Source organism: Haliotis asinina, chromosome 2 (genome assembly GCF_037392515.1).
Source record: "Haliotis asinina isolate JCU_RB_2024 chromosome 2, JCU_Hal_asi_v2, whole genome shotgun sequence".
NCBI lineage: Eukaryota > Metazoa > Mollusca > Gastropoda > Lepetellida > Haliotidae > Haliotis > Haliotis asinina.
Window position 1 is genome coordinate 13,700,670 of NC_090281.1, and position 16,620 is coordinate 13,717,289.

General features: G+C 40.7%; 1 protein-coding gene across 1 annotated transcript; it reads left to right on the plus strand.

Annotated features, from left to right (window-relative positions):
- Positions 1 to 1,481: 1,481 nt before the first annotated feature.
- LOC137271577 (uncharacterized) lies at positions 1,482 to 12,104 on the plus strand. Its single transcript, XM_067804022.1, has 6 exons — positions 1,482 to 1,508; positions 1,978 to 2,053; positions 2,873 to 2,929; positions 7,188 to 7,259; positions 10,400 to 10,778; positions 11,638 to 12,104. Exons 1-6 carry the CDS (start codon positions 1,482 to 1,484, stop codon positions 12,014 to 12,016), a joined length of 990 nt encoding a protein of 329 aa, XP_067660123.1. The 3' UTR covers positions 12,017 to 12,104.
- Positions 12,105 to 16,620: the final 4,516 nt, after the last annotated feature.

Below are 16,620 nucleotides of genomic sequence, written 5' to 3' on the forward strand. Positions count from 1 at the left end.
CGCATAGATCTTGTGAGCTACTCTACACGTACACCTCCATAGACCAAGGTCATTAAAACTAAGCGAACGTTTGCGGTTTAGGACTGACGTCCAGACCAGATAATCGAGTAAGTCATATGAAGATCGAATGAAGGAATGTTGGTCTGCAGCTTTGGAAGCTTAGGGCCAATATGATGTATGTGTGTGTGTGTGTGTGTGTGTTTGTACGTCTGTTGCAGATGATACAGTTGGCATGACAGTTTTTCAGGAAAATACAGAGTTACGTGTGTTTGATGGCTTGTGTCCCATCCAGGATTTGAACCCACTCTCTCAGATTCAGTCCGATTACGGAGAATGTGTTTATATATGTGTGATATATAGGTGACGGTGGCCTGTAAATAACCGCACCTGGACAATCCAGTGACTGATATCCTAATCGATCTTCGCAATTGCAGATCAAGTCAACCAAGCCATCGAGGTTGACATCCAGGTCTAACGACAAGTATGGGTAGTTGAAGACCAATTCTAAGAGGATCTTCACGGGTCCCTAGTTAGATGACAGTTATACAGAAAACTAGGTGAGTCATTAAACAAGCATGAAATAAATCATGACGATCCACGCAAAACTTTGCACTAAGGCGAGCAATTAAGGTGAGCTACCACTACTGAGGTGAGCTACTATACTACAACTGATATCGGTAATATCATTCTCAGGCGTTTCTCAGTTCCTGTTCAACAAGTGAAGGATGAAAGCTCTGTGCTGGGCAGTATGGTCTCTTATCGCCCTCTCCTCATGTGGAGGGACGGATTTCCCCTTGGATGACAATCCCCATGTGGTAGAAGACAGAACATGTAGAGTGGATGATCTACTTCCGGTTGGGAGGTCAGCTCTACATTGGGCGGCTGCGTGTGTGTTTGAGTCAAGGTCATGTGTGGACCAGAGAGACATTGTCTGCCAGATCAAAACCCCGGGAAGGGCGACATACGAACTCAGACTGAGCCAAGTGAGTATCGTTTTACGCCACTTTTAGCAATATACCAGCAATGTCACGGCGGAGGACACCAGAAATAGGCTTCACATATTGTACCCATGTCATACCTAAACGCATTCAACACGGTGGTCAAAGATGGATAAGTATAAAAATGTAATAGTAGGAACTAAAAACACAACTCACCGAGACGGGTGTTTCTTCCAACGACGCCATGTTTTGCTGCGTGAGTTTCCGCTCGCGACCGAAAAATCTCCGAAGATGGCCGAGCGTGTTTCCAGTATTACCGACATTGCTTCCGATAGGACCGATGTGTTTCTGTTATTACCGCTAAACTACCGATATCGCTGCAATTGTTTCGCGAGTGGGCTGCGTTTGTTTACATTTGAAATGCAATTCCTTCAAATTTGCTGTAATTCCTTCAATTACTTAGGGGGGCCTGTAGTAACAAAACAGGGAACTGACACTTCGGTACCATCGAATGCAATCGATTAAAACTTAATGTAATAGATGATGGACCCACGTCGAGCACCACTCAAGGTAAGGTCTGTTCATCAGCTGGGTAGTGTCCATTGCTGTTTTCAGATACACAAACTGTGGTCATATGCAGCGTTGCCAACTCCCGCCTGCCCTACCGCCCGGGACGGTCTGTATGGCAACCGGATGGTCATTTTTAAAAAGTTGCAGGCCCGATGGTCTTGGACCAGTCTGACTAGGAGTATTAAGCACTATGGCCTTGATTGAAACAGAATTGAAAACATTAAGCAGTTTCCCCTCTTATTTACCGTCGTCAAAAGTTACCAACTGAAATTTTGGTAAGTTAACAACACTGTTATATCGAACTGAAAGGTATCACTCATTTTAGTTCGTTATAACAGACTTTCTCTAAACCAGTTTTGAAGAAAATATACAAGTGGGACTGAAGTAAAACCTAAACTGTACGTTATATCCATCAGTTCGTTAGAAGCATATTCATATTGAACGTATGTTACTAAAGGTTTTCTTTCAGTACCAAACTGCCTGTCCGAAATGCTTGCCGTCCTACTTATGTGTATCGAGGGAGGAAAGGAGATGTGCCTCTTTAGGTAGGAATCTTGGAAGTGTTACTGTTATTAAATGATCGTTATTGAAAACATAACACTGACACTTAGAAAACGTATATTAGGCAACGATATACACTTTGGCAAATGATCACTAAATGTACATTTTCAATTTTATTTTTTGATTGATTGACTTTATTTGGTGGTGAGACCACAGGCCCTTTACACAGAGTACGATATCAGAATGTTATAAAGGTACGGGAAGCGCCAGTACAGTCAGGCACACAGATGATATCTATCAACAGAGTCAATTACTCTCAATGGCACACTTCAACGTGCGATGTACTTATGACGATGAAAACTTATTTCGCAAAGTAAAGGCAAGACCCTTTATAGAATACAACGAACCAGAGACACAGGCATCGCCGGTAAGATCAAATACAGATGACATTTAACAATGCAGGCAATTACTGTCAGTGGCAAACTTCAACATGCAAAATAACCATGGTGATAGAGACATATATGCAAAGTAAACGCAAGGCCCTTAACAGAATATAACGAATCAGAGACACAGGCATCGTCGGTAAGATCAAATACAAATGACATTTAACAATGCAGGCAATTACTGTCAGTGGCAAACTTCAACATGCAAAATAACCATGGTGTTAGAGACTTATTTCGCAACATAAATGCAAGAAATGTATACTTTCCAAGATTTGTTATTTCTTGTTGACATTTCAAATAATCAAACCAGTTTTTTTGGTTTTAATTCAACTAAATTTCTCAGCAGCATCACAAAATTAGGCCATGTATTGAATCAAGGCTTTATGATTGGAATCAATCCTTTCTCTGTTCTCAATTCAGTGATTCACAAGAAGCCAAATGGAAGCGTCTCGCCCAAGGAGAGAAATGACATCAAAGGTACATATTTACCATTCTTTGTTTGTAAGGAAAGAAATGCAACAAGTGCCCTTGTTGTATTACCACCCTGGATAAAATGCCACGTTTTTACCAGAATGGATTTGCTTCCCTTAAATACCCTGGTTATAATGCCAACCTGGATATAATGCCATGTTTATGCCAGAATACACTACTTTCCACCTACAAGAAGAAGTGACCTGCAGCCTTATGATACTGGGTTTATCCGGCAGGAGCAAAGCAAGCCAGTTTTTTCATGTAAGCCCGACGGGTTACAAAGCGTTATATTTAGATAGTATAGAGGACTTGCCCTACCTTTTTGGCAACAATAACCTGTAAGCAATAACGTGTATTTTTAAGTTTAAGTAATAGTAGCTACGCAACTGTCCAATCATTCTAGGCTCATTACAAGACTGATACATCATTTCGATCACCTTATTGATTTTAAAGGACCTCTAACTGCCTGATTATAATACCACCCTGGATATAATGCCGTATTTCCCCCGGACAAACGGTGATATTATGACCAGTCTATACTGAATTAAAAGTCAGATTTTGTTTACCGATTCTGGTAACAATAACTGGTTCGCCACGTTTGTTTGTTGCTTGTCTCTTGGTCTTCATGTCCTCATTACTTCGTACGATGTACGGGTCCGACTACTGGACATCGTTCACATGCTGATCTGTAAAGCCTTGTACCAGGGATGATCCGGGTTAAACTTGGTCTTCAGAGGAGACTAACAAGGTCGGTGTACACACGTCATCTTATCCCAACTGCGTCAATCGATGCTGATGATGTTGAGTCCTGGATTGTCTGTTCCCGATCGAAGATTTACAGACTGCTGAAATATATCTGGCAAATTGCCGAGTGCGGCGATAAACAAACATCCGCTGCGAGACTGTAAACAGCTACAAGTATAAATATCCCCAGTTCCCGAGTCCCAATACCAACCGGCTCCTTCCGAAATTTAATTTCAAATTTACCCTCTGCAGAGAATATGCCGTCATACTTGTTGAAACACGAGTACACAGTGGATTAAGCTCGTTTTTCTCCTCCAGTTAAAAAATATCACTAGAATACCATGACCACCCATGAGTGTTTGGGACGTGCGGAAGACGTGCACGATGACGTCAAGGTCTAACAGCATCCGCTCACCTGGATAACATCATGAAGTCCCACAGTCGCTGCACCGTCTTAATTTTCCCTCTCAGCCACCTTTACTGTGAAGGCCCCAGTTGAAGCAAGTCAAGAGTTTCCTCACGTTCGCGATCTCCCATCTCATTGTGGCTGTCGTTTTTCATTGTCATTATTCGTCGTGTATTTTAGACTGAGACAAAGCATAAGCCAAGCAGAACAAGTACACTGTCCTGATTTGAGGTAAAGGGTTTACCATGGTCATTTTTTCATAAGGGGGAACAACATATTGTGTGTGTGGGAGGGAGGGGGGCGTAATGATGTAGGTGGGGCCTTACTCTACCCTTGTTTGGTGCATATGAATTGTGCAGTCATCGGCCAGTTCTGCTTACGTTGTATATCCTTCATATGAGCAGCTCGTTTTTAAATTCATACGTATTGGGAATTCAAAAGCAAGGTCTGACACTACAAACTAAAGGACAAAGGTGGTTTACTTTATATAAAATATATTTTATGTGATCTAAGGTGTAATTTCACTACGGAGGGGCCCAAAATGGGTTTTATCAGTTCCCATGAAAAATAACAAGAAATCTGAAATATCAGTGTGCCATGATGACTTATTTAAAACTGTCATTGTATTTACGTACAAATTACAGCAGTTTTACGACAGGTACTCATGCTGAAAAACATGTCAATGTCAATCATAATGTTTTAACCTTAAGGGATCCAATTAGGATTGCAAAACATTGTTAATTTAATTACTTGCCAATTGTCCCCCAAACTCAGTCATTACTGACAGCATTCTTTGCAAATGTAATCCATGGTCAGTTTTACATCATGTAAGCATGAAAACCAATCATGTTGTACTAAGAATCACATGGGCCTGTTTTGGGTAAAGCTACATTTTGGGCACAGCTTCATTTTAACTGGTAAGTGTTACAAGTCAGCATTTACAACCAGCTTTACCAAATATACAGTTAACATCTCAATCATATGCGTTATGTAGATGTATGATATGTTTTTTTAGAGCACAAAACCATTCAAAATATAATGTAATATGGCACAGATGTGTAAATGTGATGGGTTGTTTTTAAAGATGTTATTTTATGTCAATGTTTATTTTTTAGATGTTGTATGGGACAATTTCATAAACCGAAAAAATGTACTTTTTTAAAGATTTTGATATGAGCAAAAGCGTGACCTATCATAATCTTTTAGGTGTGCATTCTGATGTACTCTCTTCATGTGTGGTGAAAAAATTGGGATGCTTTTGCTCACACTTTTCTATCACTCTGAACATCAGAAAATGTACGTTTCTGGAAGATATTGTAATATATCTTAACTTTGAGGTCTTCAAAGAGGAAAACAAACAATACTAAAAACATAAAAATGCAATTGGAGGTAACTTCAACAATTATCGTGTTGTAAAATTTTGATAATCATGACATGTTAGAACACAACGTTTCGGAGTTAATGCTTACTCCTTCATCAGGTGATTGAGAAAGGGATACAGAGGTGTATTTATAGGTACAGGCAAAACAATAACAAAGTAACAAGTGGAATGAGTTAACGAAAGCTAGTATAAACAAGCACTGATAGGAAGCCGATAGTTAAGATAACAATGATGGAAGCCAACGGTAATGCATTACAGTTGATTGGATATGTTTACATAACATGATTGGGGATAAGGATGGAAGCCAATGGTGATACATTACGCATGATAGGATGATGTACATAACACACGATAGGGGGTGAGCATGTTTACATGAGGGTTGGTGATGTACAAACACAAGTATGTACTCGGGTAGATAGGCTATACATGAATTACATAGATAGAATGTACACAGGTAGATGAGATTAATTTATCAATAAGTCCCAGGCACTTGGTAGGTACACTCCTTGGTCGCGGTTGATGGCTGGTTTCTGTCTCCGGATCTCGATGGCCTCTTGCAGTTTCCTTTGGCGCCAGTTGTTGTTGTTGGTAGATAGTATCCTAGTGTCCTCCCATCGAAATGAGTGTTCAGGGTTCTTGAGAATATGTTCAGAGATGGCCGATTTCTGGTCGAGTTTCCTGACTGAGGTCTGATGTTCCTTCTTTCTGGTGTTGATTGGTCTCAGCGTTTCTCCAATGTATAGGTCGCCACAGTTGCAAGGGATCTGGTAGATGCATCCTCTCGGGTTAGGGTGTTCACAGCTGGGTCCTTTACCGTTGGCTTTTAGGTAGGTCTTGATGGACCCAGCTGTGAACACCCTAACCCGAGAGGATGCATCTACCAGATCCCTTGCAACTGTGGCGACCTATACATTGGAGAAACGCTGAGACCAATCAACACCAGAAAGAAGGAACATCAGACCTCAGTCAGGAAACTCGACCAGAAATCGGCCATCTCTGAACATATTCTCAAGAACCCTGAACACTCAATTCGATGGGAGGACACTAGGATACTATCTACCAACAACAACAACTGGCGCCAAAGGAAACTGCAAGAGGCCATCGAGATCCGGAGACAGAAACCAGCCATCAACCGCGACCAAGGAGTGTACCTACCAAGTGCCTGGGACTTATTGATAAATTAATCTCATCTACCTGTGTACATTCTATCTATGTAATTCATGTATAGCCTATCTACCCGAGTACATACTTGTGTTTGTACATCACCAACCCTCATGTAAACATGCTCACCCCCTATCGTGTGTTATGTACATCATCCTATCATGCGTAATGTATCACCATTGGCTTCCATCCTTATCCCCAATCATGTTATGTAAACATATCCAATCAACTGCAATGCATTACCGTTGGCTTCCATCATTGTTATCTTAACTATCGGCTTCCTATCAGTGCTTGTTTATACTAGCTTTCGTTAACTCATTCCACTTGTTACTTTGTTATTGTTTTGCCTGTACCTATAAATACACCTCTGTATCCCTTTCTCAATCACCTGATGAAGGAGTAAGCATTAACTCCGAAACGTTGTGTTCTCTCATAAAGAAGTTGATATCCATAAAATCTTCATTCTTATGTATTTACACTTCTAAATGACATTCAAACACTTCATGACATGTTGTTGGCCAATAAGGGCCTCTATCATACCTTGTCCTTTGAACAATTATGGTCATTTTCAGAGGTTCGTCCTGAGGAAATGGAGAACGCTATCCCTGCGAAGCAACTGAAGAACGCCCCTTTCCTACTCAATGGTACGGTTAGGTTGTCTACACGTTGATAGTTACATAGTTAATCCACCATACAGCTGGTATATTGCTGACTGCGGCGTTAAACAACAAACAGACACAGTTAATGCTAAAATTGGACACTTTTTAACATTTTTGGAAGTTTCTTGTTTATGTAACACCGCACTAAACACAACTGAATCAGTATGACGCCCATATTCAAATAATCAAATATGGACCAGAAATTCTAGTGACTGATATCATGAGCATCAGTCTATGCACTTTGGAAACGATTACATGCATTAAAGCAGTCATCTGAAGCTGACCACCCAATCCCGTCAGTCGTATCATACGACAAGCATGGGTTGATAAAGAGCAGTCCTAACACGTGTCCGGACGGAGGAATAACCCAGTGATTACACCTTTCGATCGTCAGGCCAAAGACTCAAGTTCAATTCCCATATAGGTACAATGTATGAAATCCATTGCTGGTGTTCCCTGTCGTGATATTGCTGGAATATTGCTGAAAGCCGTGGAACACTAAACCCACTCTTACCCTGATCTTCGCGTTTTTTTTATGGATTATGTATTTTTCTATTTATTACGAAAAGATCACATGCAACGTAAAACACAACTTTGCAGATTCTGGCACCATTCGGTATGTACTTACCGAAACAAATCATAAAAAATGCCAATTCAACCTATAAAGTTGAAAAAACGCGATGAACAAAAAAGCCCGCGAAATCGGAGTTCAAACGTTTCACTAGCGCTGGGGGAAAAACTGGTTTCAACAGCTGCGTCCATAACGCGTGCGCAGTGAATAGGTTCGCGGAGCTTGAAACAGTATGCATGCCCAGCGTCTGAGGTCGTGAGCAGTAGTCTAATCTTGGTTGTGTACACAAACAAGTAAATAATCCACACGTTACGTAAAACAACTTGTTGATTGTGGTAAGCAGTCTCTGTCACAGAGAAAGCTCATGATCAGTGTCTGGTTTATTCACACCTATATGTCTGCCTGTCAGCTAAAGACATGGTTGACCACGTGCAATTTGAACTTACACCTATCAGACTATACGACATAAAGAAAATAAGTTGATTTACGCATGCCTCGTGCACCCGAGTCTCATGTCTGCCACATTATGCAATTAGGCACGTGTGATACACATGACATGTTTTTATGTCTGTGGGTTGCAAAAAAACTACATTCATTTTTTTCGGATGACTGGATCTGACGTAAACTGGTGCAAACTCTCGTCAGTTTCAAGTCCTGCTTTGTACTTGGACGAATGACAGATTCCAGCCACGCAGTAGTTTACTATCTCTACTGGCATGGTTTTTAATTGGATTAAGCGCAAATTTAGAGAACATGTATTTTCCAAACCCAACATCTCTATATACATTCTTCATGGATAGCTACTTCTTTTCGTGCATATGGTTTTGTTTGACAACAGTATATGTTATTATCCATGAAGAATCTTTCTTTCTTGTGACCGGCTATACTTCTAAAATGCCCATCAAACAGATCATCTTTCTGTACACACAATGAACCCTCAGCATATCAGCAAATGAAACAGCCAATCGGAAGCCGTCGTTACACTTGTGTGCATATCCACCCGCTATGACTGGGTTCGGTCTTCCGTGGGCTTCGTTTCGGGGGAAGTAAGCCCAAGTACAAAATATTGCACTTTTGAATCGCGATTGTACGCTTATAATTGTGTTTATTTGGGTTTTTTTTTAAAAGCAGCAATGTATATTATATGTCATGAATAAGTGATAAATGTGTTTTGATTATGTTTGATATTTTGGTTGCATGTGACCTTTAACACATACGCAGTGAATAGGTACGTGGAGCTTGAAACAGTATGCCTACCCCTGAGTATGAGGTCGTGATCAGAAGTCTAATCTTGGTTGTGTACACAAACAAGTAAATAATCTATTCGTTACATAAAAAGAATGATTGTCATAAGCAGACTCTGTCACACAGAAAACTCAATGTCTGATTTATTGACACCTCTATGTCTGCTTGCCTGTCTGCTAATGACAATATGCAATGCACAACTTCAATCATTGACCAGTTGCAATTTTAAATTAACACCCATCGGGTTCATAAGCCATCAACAAAGACCCGGCAAAGCGTATCGGCAAATGACCAGTGGCCAATGAAAAGGTTTCGTTACACTTGAGAGCACACCCACTGGCTATGGTTGGGTTCGGTATCGCGGCTGCTCCGTTTCGAGGGAGGTAAACCCAAGTACAAAATATTACACTTTTTATTTGCGATTATACGCTTAAAGTTTTGTTTATTTGTTTTTTCTTCATCGGCAATGCACTTATGTCGTGAATGAGTGATAACTGTGTTTTAATCATGCAACTGTTTTTTGGTTGCAAGTGACATTAAATGAGTGAGTTGAACATATTCAAAGGAAAGAAAGACCAAACAGGAAGAAAGGCTGATCTGTATACTGCACTGGCACAACGACATTGTCATTTGTTGGGGAGACATTCGAATTGTGTTCCGATCTGGATAACATTATAAACGTGTTACATCTATATGTACTAATTCTGCTTTATTGACATCGATGTGTCAGCCTACCTGTCTGCAATTGACAATATGCAATACACACATTCAGTCATTGACCACAATGAAATGTATCAAATCATTTAAGTTTTTTAGCAGAGCATGTTTTAACAATGAAATTTGTATTTCTAATGCTACAGTTTCTTGAAAACTTGGTTTGCAAATCTGAAACCAAGTATAGGACCAGTGTATTATATTACTGCTGCCCCAAGGTGAAGGTAATCACAAGAAACATCTCCTGTCCTCCAACTTCGACCACAGCAATAATCCTTGCACGTATCACTTGCTGTGTTTTTACACGAGTCGCCTTCCCGCCTCCAGCTGCGCGAACATAATCACTGCGCAAGCGCTATGGGCGCAGCGCGCACCAATGTTGAAACCACTTTTTCCCCCAGCGATGGGGCGAAATTAGTGAATCATTTGACCGCCGATTCTGTGGGTTTTTCTTTCATTGTGTTATTTTCAACTTTATATGAAGAATTTGCATTTTGTATTGTAACTGTAAGTCCATACCGAAAGATATCATAATCAGCAAAGTTGTGTTTTGCGTTGCATGTGACCTTTAAGGTATAATGAAACATGGTTTCAGGCTACCAAACCAACTGGACAGAATGCAGGATAAGCAAGAACGATCGGTTTTCTTCGATGCAGTCTATGACAGGGAGCCCTAGCACCAGTATGGTGATATTCCTTCTCATGCATGGGCTTAAATACTATATTGAACAAATAGAGATACCACTACAAGGCACCCCACAAATCCAATCCAAATGGAAGATACCAGGTCAAAACCAAGAAGACATCAAATGGGAATCCCTTCATACAGGCACATGCCTTAACAACAAAGGGAAATGCCTACTGCTGTTTGGAACGGCTGAAATATGTCATCACCTAATTGTGTATTCACTGAAAGAACCTTCAACAGACAATGCAATAGTCATTACAGGCACAGCTCGATTCACCAGCGATTGGTAAGTCTTCTCAAAGGTTAAGTATTTACGTATAGGTGAAGTTGCCAGACACGCAGTGTCAGATATGATGTGGTCATATATAAAAGTGTACGTCTACTATAAAGACACCATAGGACCAAAAATGAAACAAGTCTAATTTCACACAATTTGACAATTTGAAACTGCATTTTTTTAAACAACAACCCAGACTACAGAAATCTACAGTCCTAACGCAAATTGTCTACTATGTTTAAGTTTAATATATGTCAGTTCATTCTGGGAAATGCATTTTGCAGCATATTCTCAAATTTGAGAAGAAATCTTAACTTAAGTCAAAACCTTTTTTTTTGTTTGGAGAAATCGGGGGCTGGCTTTAGTTTGACCTGCGGACGCTTTAACACTAGGCATACCCGCCGCCGCTATAATGAATGTTAATAACCCATACTTTCATTCGCCTTTTTCTCACCATTTGAAGGGAAACTCATAATGGACGTTCTCACGACCAAAATTCGTCATAGAAAACTAAGCTTTCACGTCAGACTAGCGTTCGTGTTAAGTTCCGACATTTAGCCTCAGTGAGGCTTACAAAAAGACGTCAATATATTGTTTGCATTTACAGCGAGAACCCGGAATTGCGTAAATCATCCGTATGACGGAATATCCAGATATCTGGATTTTCTATTTTCATATACCTGAGGAAAAGTCCTTCATTGAGGACTGCCTACACTTGGTGCCGCTGCTTCGCAAAACGATGAGCAACAGTTTGTCCACGGGCTCCTTTCACAAAACAACCTTTACCAAGGTTACCTTAGACTTAGGAAGGAGCCCCTGGTTTTCATGGTCGCCAGTGTTCTCAAAGTGTATATGTTTTAAATTTCAGGGCAAATGTGTTTTGCTCGAGCTGGATGTTTGACAATAACGAGAATTTCGGAATGGCCCTGTATTGGAGAATCTTTGAGCCAAAGATGTATCTCATAACAGTGAATGAGAGCCGCATAACGCTCAATGTAACTCAAACGCCTGAGACAGTTACCTTGAGTTTATACAACATACAATGGCACCCAAGTGGGAGGTATGGAATTGCTATGCGTGATAACCAGTTGCTTTTAATTCATTACAAGGACAATGAGCAGAAAATTGTGCAGAAAGTACGGGTAAACTCCTTCCGTCCCGGAATGGCGATTACTAAAAGTCTTGCTGTGGTGTGCGAAGATGAAGTGGGTAGATATACCTGTAAAATGAACCAATTTACCAAGTGAAAGTAATATAGGTACATACTTTCGTGGGGTGGCCTTGCGGTTCAAGCGTTTATGTGAATGGTTCGATTCCCCACATGAGTACAATATGTGAAGCCCATTTCTGATACCCCCTGCTGTGATCTTGCAGGAATATATATACTCGGCCAAGAGTAATATAATTTGATTATATAGAAACCCATGCTCATAAGAATCGCGTGCGTTTCTCGTGCTACTCACTGATACTGAGACCCCATCCTGGTTCCCCGACCTCTCATTAATATTAATGAGAGGCCCGGGGACCAGGATGATCAATAAAGTGTTGAAAACCTTTCCTCTGTGTTTCATTATGTTTCTGGTGTTTCATGCATATAAATTTCAACCCGTGATAGTGCTGGTCTGGAATTGATCTTCAAGTAACCCATGCTTGCCGTAGAGAGGCGAATAACGGAATTGGGTGGTGAGGCTTGCTCGCAACGGCGCATGTAGATACTTATGCTGTTGATCACTGGATTGTCTGGTCCGGACTCGCTATTAACAGACAGCCGCTATATAGCTGGAATATAGCTGAGTGCGGCCTAAAACTAAAGTCACTCACTCACGTATATACTTCACTCAACTGAGGACCGAATGGAAGGACGTATGTTGTAAGAGGCAACTAAATGACTCTGCGCTGTTGTCTCAGTTCGTGTGAATCGATGCTCAAGATGTTTGTAACTGAACAGTTCTCAGCCAACTCTCACATATCTTTATTGCAAATTAACAAACAGCAAATATACAAGTTACACAAACAGAACAACAATATGGCCACCCAAACTATACGTTTATGAACGTGAAGTTTCAACTGCAAGTGTAACGTTAAAACCATTCTTTCAGCTCGCAAAACAAACCGTCAGTATATGTTACCTAAATGAATATTCAAGGCTCCACATGACTACACCCCTCCTCAATATCCAAGGTATACGTACCGATAAATCTACGGCTAGATAATAATATTACCTCCCTTGGCTGGTTTGTTATCCAATCAGGTGTCTATGCTGGGAAGTGGAGCGTACCAATTACCACTCACGTTCACTTTTACCTAAGCGATTAAACTTGGCAACACAAATCATGCATGGGAATTCTGAAAGACGTAGAAGGAGTTCTTGCATATGAATCATTTCAAAGCTTCGGACCATCCAATTTGTCTGTATGATTCCCCCACAATCTTAGTCGCACGAACAAACCTAAATTCGCAGCTGCGACCACTATCTTTGCTGACACCAGAGACCATATAATATATGGTCTCTGCTGACACTGACAAGCTCGGTTAAATTGTAACGGCGCCTTAGCTTCTTGGCTTCTGTGAAAATGTGGAACCAGCAAAGGGAGGTAATGAAATTGTCGGCCCGATCTGTGGGTGCATCCAGGGTATTATGGAGATATAGCGAAACATATACCACGGACATGGACAACAGCAAGGTTCATACGAATACTCCAGGTTCCAAATGAATACTCCAGGTTCCAGATGAATACACAGGAATCCACATTAATACACTAAGCTTCATATAATGTTCAAGGCCCCACATGAACCCACAAGGCTACATATGAATACACATGGCCCCGTATGAACACACAAAGCTCCACGTGAATACAAAAATCGCAGCATGAATACACAGTGCTCCTTATAAACACACACCGCTCCATGTGAATACAAAAATCGCAGTATGAATACACAATGCTCCTTATAAACACACACCGCTCCATGTGAATACAAAAATCGCAGTATGAATACACAATGCTCCTTATAAACACACACCGCTCCATGTGAATACAAAAATCGCAGTATGAATACACAGTGCTCCTTATAAACACACACCGCTCCATGTGAATACAAAAATCGCAGTATGAATACACAGTGCTCCTTATAAACACACACCGCTCCATGTGAATACAAAAATCGCAGTATGAATACACAATGCTCCTTATAAACACACACCGCTCCATGTGAATACAAAAATCGCAGTATGAATACACAGTGCTCCTTATAAACACACACCGCTCCATGTGAATACAAAAATCGCAGTATGAATACACAGTGCTCCTTATAAACACACACCGCTCCATGTGAATACAAAAATCGCAGTATGAATACACAGTGCTCCTTATAAACACACACCGCTCCATGTGAATACAAAAATCGCAGTATGAATACACAGTGCTCCTTATAAACACACACCGCTCCATGTGAATACAAAAAAAATCGCAGTATGAATACACAATGCTCCTTATAAACACACACCGCTCCGTGTGAATACAAAAATCGCAGTATGAATACACAATGCTCCTTATAAACACATACCGCTCCATGTGAATACAAAAATCGCAGTATGAATACACAGTGCTCCTTATAAACACATACCGCTCCATGTGAATACAAAAATCGCAGTATGGATACACAGTGCTCCTTATAAACACACACCGCTCCATGTGAATACAAATAAGCAATGCTCGATATGAATACACAAGGCTCCGTACTTTTTAGTCGAGTTCAGCAGCATTGATAAATCGTGTGGAGGTTGAGCAACGATGAATGCTGAGAGTAGTTGGACAAGCTTGAACCCTCGCACTTAAAAGTCCTAATCTTGTGCACTTGTTTGTACACGTATGTCTTAATGCACACCAGTGTATGACACTCCTAAAAATACCCAGGACGTCCACCTGGCTGGTAATTGAAAAATGTTGCTGGCCCAGTGAATATCATCCTCGATATCTCCAGGGTATACGTTCCGATATCGGAACGTATACCCTGGAGGTATCGAGCATGAGTGAATATGTATCCAGCACTGTATTAAAGACAGGAAACTGAGGTAAGGCGTTAAAATACTCTTACCAAAGAATAACTTACAGTAAGGTAAACTTAAACATATTCAAAAACAAATTTTTCAAAGCATAACTTGGTGGTCCCTGTTGATTCATTACCATGTGAATGAGACAAACAGACAAAGTCAGAATGGTCAGTATCTTTGGAAAGAAGAAAGAATGTTATTCGTGCAATTAGCATGGGGAATTTGTAACTCTCCTTGTGAAGAGTAAACATGCGCAACAGCAAATGTAACAAAAATGACTTGGTCACTGAAAGCATTCTTTAGAACAATCACGTTTAGTGATAGATAAAAGGGTAAGCTGCTCTATTGAAGTTACGATTTGGTCGATCTTGAACTATATACATACAGACGTCGTCTAGGTACCACAGTTGTAAACTATTTTCAAAATATCACCCATAGTCATTGATATAGTAAAATATATACTAATGGAAAATGGACTGGCCAACAGTGCTGGCTGTACAATCAAGTTGTAAGCTCGCCATGTAACAAGCAAGCAGCGGGCCGTCGGGCAGACGCCGTTTCATACACTGATGCACACACGAGAAAATTATACAACATACGAGTGTAAATGTGTAATGTGAACGCATTTATTCACGTATGTAAATATACACGAGAAGCAAATTTACATGTGGTCAGGACCAGGTGATAAAATATAGTCAAACATTTGCAAATTTGAGCTGTGAGGAAACTGTGCCAAGTGTACGCAAATTGTTTCAAAGGCCAGGATCTGAGTGGGTAGACTCGATCTCTAAGAATGACAACTGAAGCTGCATCCTTTTTAAAAACCACTCTGGGCAAATACTCGAGAGACCTCACCTTTTTTAACGACTTCAGAATTAAAGGGAGTGATCGAGTATGTTTTCGCGCCGTTTTCAGCACTATCACAGCTACATTACGGCGGCGGACACCAGAAATGGTCTTCTCACATTGTACCTACGTAGAGAATCGAACCAGGGTCTCCGACGTGACGGGGGAACGCTTTACCCAATAGGCTACCCCACCGCTCTTTCAGAATTAGACAAAACACAGGTGGAGTCATGAACTCGCCCAAGCCATACAATCTCTGAAAACAGAATTTGTGATCACTGACGGCATGTTGAATGAAGGAGCACCAGCCCTTACAAAATATATAGTTGAGATAATCCCCATTAGCTTCCTGCGGTGCAATGATCACTGGTTCCTGCACGGTTTGGAAAAGACCATTTGCTCTCAAATTCTCGTATCACCTCCTTCAGATCTTCATTTAGGGGAAAAGTTACATTTTCTGGTAGCAAAACACCACAAATGGTCTGACGAACGTCATGAATGCATCTATACAAACAGTGGACTTCCCAACAAAAAACAAATTTCTAACATGAATAACTGTGTCCTGTTTTAATTACATGCCATTACACAACGTTCGAAATAATCGCCCGCCCAGAGACTCAGCCCTGGTTGTTATTGTATCGGACCGGCAGTTTCAAATATTTGCAGGCCCTTGTGGCCTTCAGTGAATTATCTGTCATTTGTTTTCAATCATATCTTTCCGATATTTTTTATCAACGTACGAGAACCATCCATGCTTCATCAATGGCAACACCAGCCTTTACTTATATCATAGAAATAGATTGTGCTGAAATACAAACGTCTGACGTCTGACGTCTGCGCCATAGTCATCGCTGTAGATACAGTGTGGAATCATGTCCAGTGTAGTGTATTTTGTTTTTATCGGTTTGACCTAAACAAAATGGGCCTGCAGATTTCGTTCAGGGCTTGTAGACA